Raw genomic sequence first — 7,779 nt, forward strand, 5'->3', positions numbered from 1 at the left:
CAGCCTGTGATAAAACTAATGAGAACAGTATCAAAGCAATAAAGCGTAATGCCAAAACCTCACGCAATCTTCAACTCTCAGAGGACATCGAGTTTATTACACATGTACGCAGTTCTATCACGTGGCATCCCAGATGCCACCTCGCCTTTCTGATTTAGCTTGAAAGGGTGTCTCCCATCTCCTGCGACGGTCCCTGTACGTTCGTCCTCCCCACCAGCACGGAACAGCCGCTGGCCCCGGGTCCTCCGTGCATGACGACGGCTCTGCTCAGGCCTCGGGCTGCCTCGCTCCTAACCGTGCTAACCTGTCGGCTTCTTCGTTGCCTACAAATCCCGAATGACCCGGAATGTGCATCTGTCAAAGAGATTTGTTCCATTTTTATATCCTCATGGTTAAAATGAAAGCCCACTACCGAGACAGGCCGGGCAGAGGAGGTGCCCCTCACGGCCCTCCCCTCAGCGGTCCTAACCCCACGAGGCCTGCTCCTCAGGCCCCGAGGCCGGGACACCTGACTCCGTCAGACTCTCCCCAAGTCGGACCCCACAGTTTGCATTGCTTTCCTCCACTTAGTGATGGGCTGTGGTGGGCTTTCCGGGCAAAGCACACGTGTGCACGAATGGACGGACGGACGTGCATCCGACACTCACACGTGCACACACACTAGTGTGCAGATGCCGTTAAAGAGAAGCGCCGTGCTTGCTCAACCACTGTGCACACTTACGAGGCTGCAAGGCCAAGCTTAGGCGTCAGGTTTGCAGACCGCCCCAGCAGTCCTGGGCTGGGGGAGCCAGGGCTGGTAAAAAGCGGGTGTGGCTTACTTCTGTATTGTTAAAAAAGTAATTTTAGCAAAAATGATCTATTATAGGAAAAATACTTGCATCAAGGAAAAACAATCCTGTTACTAAGGTCTCATCGCACAACTTTAACGAAATACGTTATAAATAGTTTTGTTGAGGTTATAAGCAGGTTGACCTTCCCGTGTCACTTTCGCAGTGGCGTGTCCGGGCGAGGACACCGCAGGCACACCGGGCAGTGTGTCCTGTGCACAGTGCCCCTTGTTAAATAAAGCAGCATTACTTACACACGATGAAAATGACACACGTGCTCTCATACACTGTAGATGTGAGTGACGTGGAAACTGTCGCTCTAACCTAGGTCGCTAAGTCGCTTACAGACCGTGCATCCCTCCAGATCACCGGACCTGTGGCCTGGGGCCGTGATGCTCACCCACTGAATGTCCATGCCCTGGGTGAGCCTCTCCAGCTCCGCGAAGTCCTCCTTGTTGATCACCTCCTTCCCCGTGCTCGTCCGCCATCCGTTTTTCTTCCACCCTTCAACCCAGTTAGTGATACCTGGGAGAAACGCCCTCACACACTGGTTAGTCTCGGATGCCCCGGTCTCTCCTCCCTGGACGTCCCGCTCACTCCCTCCGTCTTGTATTCTGGTGGCAGTCCGGACATCTCATTCCCTTCCCTGGGCCGTGCTTGGGCTTCTGGCACAGACCCAGAGCAGGCCTTGTCTGGTCCCTTTGCTCTCATCTGTACTTGACCTAGCTCCCAGGCCAAGATGTCACCTCCTCCAGGAAGCCTTCCCAGACTTCAGCATCCCTCCCTGCGCTCCTACACATGGTACTGCTAAGGCCATTGGGACACTTAGACTTGGAGTGCCATGGAGCAGGGACATATCTACCTTACTGCCATGTCTCTGGTGCCTGGCAAAGAAATATCGACGTGGCAAATACCGGAACAGCAGGCTCGGAACCCTGAATCCACACCCTGTCCCTTGTACCTGACAAACCAAACGTATCCCTATTTACATGAGGGTCCCACCCGACTGGGGAAGGAAACAGCCGTTTCCCTGCAAATCTACTAGAGAAACACTAGAAGCAAAACGTGGCGGGCTACCGTTGATGGTGAACATGCTGTCGGTGTACAGAGCCAGCTTGCTGATGCGCTGCGCCCTGGCCTGCTCGATGGCTTTGCAGGCCGCCTGGAAGAGACAAGCCCGTCGTCACGCTGCAGGAGTCGCTTGACTACCAACGCCACTGCTGTTCAGAATCACTTCGCAGTGTACACGACCCTCCCTTGTCTGTGCAAACTGCAAAGGCTGCAGTCTACGGGGAATAACGCAGCACGCACGATTCTGTTTGGACACCCATCTGAAATAAGCTTCATTGTTTTTCTGGAAAATTCCCATCCTTCAGAGTTGTCACTAGCCTCCGACTAAGTTTCTCCTGCATTCTGAATATCTTACACACAGATAGTAAAAGTTCATTAATAAGTTCATAGTCAACACCAAAGAATGATAACCTTACAATTTCAGAGGAAAAACACGTCTGATAACTTACATGAATTTCTGCTCTCTGGTTGGTTTGTCGCCCGGGGAGTCTAACGCTTATGTTTCTGGTTTAGAAATAGTACAGAAGAAAATAAAATTACAAAGCTAATTCTCAAAGCGACTCTTTAAGGCTCCTAAGAGGTACCAGGCTGGCACACGCTTCTGTCTGAAACGTGAGAGCGCCACGTAACAGCAGCCGTCCGGGCTGCGCCCCGCTGAGAAGCAGGGGGAAGCGTGTGCCTGGACCCGACACACATGGCGTGGGCCCAGGGCCGGCGCCACAGAGCTCCAGAGAAACGCCACCAACGGGTGGTCCCCACCGAGCACGCCTCGCACCACCGCGGTGATGCAGACCCCAAGGACAGGCCAGGGCCGGGCACGCCTCCTGTCCCACATGGAGCTGCAGCCCCAGCTCTCAGGTCCAGGGCCAGGTGTGTCTGAATGATCACATGCATGTCACCGTGGCTCTGTGCCTGTGACGAACAGGGGATCGCCCGGAAGCTCTCACATCTTCGGGAGAGTCGTGTGATATGATGGCTTCTGCGTCCTGTGACCGCCCCCGCCCTCCCGGCATCCTTGCCAAAACCAACGTGACTCTTTTTCGGGGGCAGTTAGGTCACATTGGTGCAAAATCAGTGAGACACAGAGACTCGACAAGCCACAAGGACAGGAGAGCCACGCTAGGATGTTTTATGTTCCGGAGAACAGGCTGTTGCTGGCCACGGGAACCAAAGCTTGTCCTGCTGTGCCCGGCCAAAGCCGTTCATCAAAGCGACAGGATGCAGATCCTGCCTCACCCTTTCACAAGTTTTGGACTATGACTCAGTAAAATCTGAAGCTCTCACCATAAATTTAAAAACAAACAAACGAAACCAAACCAAACTCGAAGCTCCACGACTCAGCTTTCCGTGTGTACTTACAGAGGATGGCCGGGGCCCCAGTAAACGCCGATGCCCGCCCGCGCCCTGTGCCGCCCGTTCCTGGAGCAGCAGCCGTCAGTGTAGACGATGGCATGTTCCCCTGTAAGACAGGAGCGTGCTGAGTGCCACTGGTCCGACAGCACGGACTCTGAAATTCACCTGAAAATCTGCCAAGGCAGACGCAGCAGCTCAAGCTGGGAGGGTCCTTTACAATTCAGTGGAAGTTTCTGTCTAAAAGTCACGGTCGCGTCCCGCACGGGGGCACTGCACCCTCTCCGCCTGGAGCCCAGGCGCGTCAGTGGTGGTGGCCCCACTCCATAAACCCAGAACCCGGTGCCGGGGGAGGGGGGGCTGCTGCTCCTCGCCCGCTGCAGGGGTCAGAGAGCAACACCACTGTCCCCGTCCTCACGCTTCTCCCAGGAGCCGTCCTTCCAGACAGGCGGTGCCTCGGCACGACAGGAGGTCAAGTGCTCTGACGAACACTGCTCTCGTTTTTTCCTTAGTGGATTTACCACCAGTAAACTGTGGTTCCCCCGTCTTTTCTCCTTTCCATCAAGACAGAGGGTTTGATCGACATACGGCTGTAAAGAGCCGAGTAGCAAAGGACTGATACGAGGCCAGTGTCCGGCCGCTGACGACCAGCAGGACACTCTCAGTGACACAGGGGGAGAAGTTAGGTTGGTGGGCGTCAGAGGGGTAGGTGGCTGTAAAGAGGCTGCACGCATGTGAGGCGTTTGTCGAAAGCGTGGCAGAGGCAAAGGGCAGGGCAGGGTGGTGGAGGGCGGGGGCGGGCTCCCAGCGGGCCGGGCCGGGCGGCTGCTGGCCAAGCGTCCTTGGTTCCACGGGCCCGACGCTGCCAGCATAACTGCAAACCTCCCTCCTCGTCACTGGATTCTGCTCGACCTCCAGCTCCTATCGTGTGCCAGGCACCACGTCAGGTGCCACTGGGCTCCAAGCAGCTCAGTACATGGGAAGGGCTCACCTCCCAACTAGTCCACAGATGTGTGTTTCGATTACTATTGGTAAAAACCAAATTGAGGACTTTGGGGGTTTTTAACGTAACTGCAAAAATGACTCACACGGTTCTGACACAGCCTGACAAGACATTTTCTATTGGTTTCCCCTGACTGAATTACAAAACGGTTCTTTTCAGGAGAAAACATGGAACCTACGAATACACTGATTTATGTAAAAAAATGATACTTATTCTTACATTATTTTATACATGTAAAAGACAAAAGAGACTTATACTGCAAGTCACCGAACATAAGCAAGTGGCTCCTGGAGCTAAGGCGGGGGACGTTCACCACCTTGCTCCTCAGGAGAGGAGGGGGTAACGAGCTGGCGAAGACCCACCGGACGGGGTGGAGACGCGGGTGCCCACCGGTCGGAAGCAGGAGCGTGGCCCAGGCCCGCTCACCAGGAGACGCTGCAGGCTGTGCCTTCCCTGTCTTAGGGACCCGCGATGCTGTGCACGCAGGGGACACCACTGTTTCAAGATGTGTCTCCCATGTCAGCTTATCGGAAGGTTTTCCTACGACCGTCCAAAGTTTTAATAATTCTGCACCATTTTATCAATTATAAAATAATAGCCTTAGATTTTTAAATAAGATGCCTATTCAGACAAGAACGAGGATGTTAACTATCAGCTCAAATTCCCGCATTTAAAAAAGTGAGAAAAGTTTTACACACAGTTCCATTATGTATTAAAAATTTAAAAACCCAAGACATACCCATATACGAGAATGTGTCCTTGCCAACGGCAGGCGCCGGCCCCGCGCGCGGTTTCGCGAGCTTCGCGCACGGCTCCGAGTCCTCGTCTCCGTCGGCTGGGGGCTCGCGGAGGCGCTTGCTGGCCTTCGCTTCCGATTCCTGCACAGGTTCATCTTTCTGCCCTGAAAGACAGAGTCTGCTCAGAAGCCAGGAACAGTGAACCCAGTGGGAAATGAAGAATCCAGAAAGTCGGTTATTTCACATCACCGAATCAGACCCAAACGCCCTGTGCGCGGGGCCCTGTAGGAAGGAATGGCCTGAGGCAGCTCACGCCGTCTCCGACTTCGATGTCCTGTGAAAGGGCTCTCAATTCTCCACGAAAAGCTTGATGAATGCGACGTTAAGACAAAAGTTTGTTACAAAGAAACCTGGTTTCCATGTAAACAGTAGAGACACCAAGGGTTCCGAGCCCTTTGGGGATCGTAGGCGGTTTGGAAATCTGACGGGCTCTTCCCCAGAAACAAGGACCAGAAAATCCGGGTGTCCGAGTTCAATGCGCCGTCCTCCCCGCCCCAGACACTCCGACCACACGGGTGCCAAGGCGAGAACCTCTGGGAAGTTAAGACGCCCAGGGAAGTGGACGCGACAGGAACTGGGGACTGTCCCCCTCCAGGGCCAGGGCAGAGCCTGCCCTCAGCAGCCCGGCCGGGGGATGAGGTCACCTGAGGGGTCCCACACGCTCTGTCAGCTTACAAGGGGGCAGCAGTCTCGCCCTGACTCAAACGTCACTGCGGTAGCTGAAGCAGAAACCAGACTAAGACGTGACGAAGCACTTTCAACGTGAGCTCTCCTGGGGATGCGGGCAGCTAACTGCCTCACCGCCTCGGCCGAGGAGCTGGCAAGCAGCTCTTCCTCCGCCATCGTTCTCCGGAGTGGGGAGAGGGCACGGAGGGAGCGACTAACTGCCACTCCAAAACGGCCACCTCACCCAGCACCCTGACGTCAGCTGCAGCTCCAAGTGTCCAAGGGGAAGGAAGAGTCGCGCGTTCCTCACTTTGATCAAAAGCTAAAAACGGTCCAGCCCGGTGCGGAAGGCACGTCGAAAGCCGAGACAGGCCGACAGCTAGGCCCCTCGTGCCAAACGGCCGAGCTGTGACTAGGAAGGAAAAGGCCTTGCAGGAAGTGGAAAGTGCTGGCCCCGCGAGCACACGTGTGACGAGGAAGCGACACGGCCTGATGGCCAATGCGGAGGAGGCTTTAGTGCTCGGACAGAGGACCAAACCGGCACGACATTCCCTCCGGCCAAAGCCTCACCTGGAGTTGCCCCAACTCCCTCCGCCCCACGCAGGCTGAGAGGTGAGGAGGCTGCAGACGGAAAGCAGGGGGCTGGCGAGGCTGGCCCGTGAGGTTCAGGGAAAGACGCCGTCTCCGTGACAGGAAAGTGCACATGGAGCGGCACGTGCTGAGGGGGCAGCCGCAGCGGTCACCCAGGCCCAGCTAAGATACTTCACGAAGGCGGCTGCACAGAACACCAGATTTTCAGTGTAGATCGAACAGCCTCATTGGGAAGAATAAGCCACCTGGGATTTTTGTGGCCAGGAGAAGTCAGTGCCCGGCCCTAAAGCTTCGAGGACAGGCGGACTCTCTTGCTGGGGGCTGCTGCGGCGGTGACTTTCAGCAGAAGCCAGCGCTCACTGCCCATTCCGAAAACCCCAGGGCCCTTCAGAGTCACGCTAAACCTGTGCCCTGCAGAGGGAACGGCGAGCCTGGACGGCAGCGCGTCTGCTCACGGCGTGGTTCGCGGAGCATTGTCAGCCCACCGCTGAGACCTGCTGCTCAGGGGGAAAAAAGCAAGTCCTTTTTAAAAGATGGAGTTAAGTAGAGGGAAACACTGAATAAAAGAGGAGAGCTGAGTCGGCCGGTGTCTGACACTGCTCCGGGAGGGGACCGCTCAGCTAAATCGCTTTCCGCCTGGCGCTAACCTGAAAATGCAAACATGGAAACATAGTATCTTTTCCACCTGCTTATCAGATAGGTACACAGAGCAAGTGACATCTGGGCTGCAGAAGGCTCTAAGTGGGTTAAAAGGTCACGGCGATGTGAGTGGCCGCTACCTTCTGCCCCGCCAGGGCTCCCGGAGTTTCTGACAAAGGCCCAGGCTTCCTCTTCCGTGGCAAACTTCTTAAATCTGGCGGCAGGAAAGCGGTCCACCTGCGCTCTACACTCGCTCCTGGAAAAGAGAGCCGCGTCACTTGCTTCCTCCTCCTCCTCGCTTTTCCTTCCCCTCTTTTACGCGATTCTTCTCACGGGCTGGGAATCGTGTGCAAACCGCGGGGCTGTCGGCTCCGGGAGCCGAGGGTCGCGCCCACCGTCTGCAGTTTCACCTTGCATGCCCAACCCTTCGCCCCATGTCACACTGGCTTTCCCCAAACTCACAGCACACCGGCACTTCGGGGCCCTTGAAAAGCACCCCATTCCCTCGCCCGGAGAGGCGCGGCTCTCTCACCAGGTCAGGAAGACTCCGGCCCTGCGGCCCCTCCTCACGGCGTAGAACATGCCGAGCGCGCCGCAACCGCAGCCACGGCGCACGGCGGCCAGAGCGACTCTGCGCGCCACGCCCAGAAGCCTGGTCATAGTTGCCTCCCCGGCACCGCCGCGCGCCCGCACTCCCAGCTTCGCGCCGCCATCACGCCGACCCAACTTCCGGCAGCGGCGCGGGCAGTTGACACACGTCCTGGGGGCGGGGTCTAGGGCCGGGCGGGCCCAGGGGCGGGGCCTACGGAGCAGAGGCGGGGCCTGAGAAGAGGCG

General features: G+C 56.4%; 1 protein-coding gene across 2 annotated transcripts; it reads right to left on the minus strand.

Moving 5' to 3' along the window:
• Positions 1-64: 64 nt before the first annotated feature.
• On the minus strand, positions 65-7,690 carry RNASEH1 (ribonuclease H1). 2 transcript variants are annotated; one of them, XM_006910213.2, is made up of 8 exons: positions 7,477-7,687; positions 7,085-7,200; positions 4,991-5,152; positions 3,258-3,357; positions 2,348-2,402; positions 1,905-1,989; positions 1,228-1,352; positions 65-354 (listed from the first exon to the last, which is right to left on the minus strand). In XM_006910213.2, the coding sequence occupies exons 1-8, from the start codon at positions 7,602-7,604 to the stop codon at positions 268-270; spliced, it is 858 nt and encodes a 285-aa protein (XP_006910275.1). In that variant the 5' UTR covers positions 7,605-7,687; the 3' UTR covers positions 65-267. The 2 variants fall into 2 exon arrangements, with proteins under 2 accessions (XP_006910275.1, XP_015443725.1); XM_015588239.2 differs by lacking the exon at positions 65-354 and having other exon boundaries at positions 1,318-1,788; positions 7,477-7,690.
• Between the last annotated feature and the right edge of the window lie 89 nt (positions 7,691-7,779).

The sequence above is a fragment of the Pteropus alecto genome, unplaced genomic scaffold (genome assembly GCF_000325575.1).
Source record: "Pteropus alecto unplaced genomic scaffold, ASM32557v1 scaffold61, whole genome shotgun sequence".
NCBI lineage: Eukaryota > Metazoa > Chordata > Mammalia > Chiroptera > Pteropodidae > Pteropus > Pteropus alecto.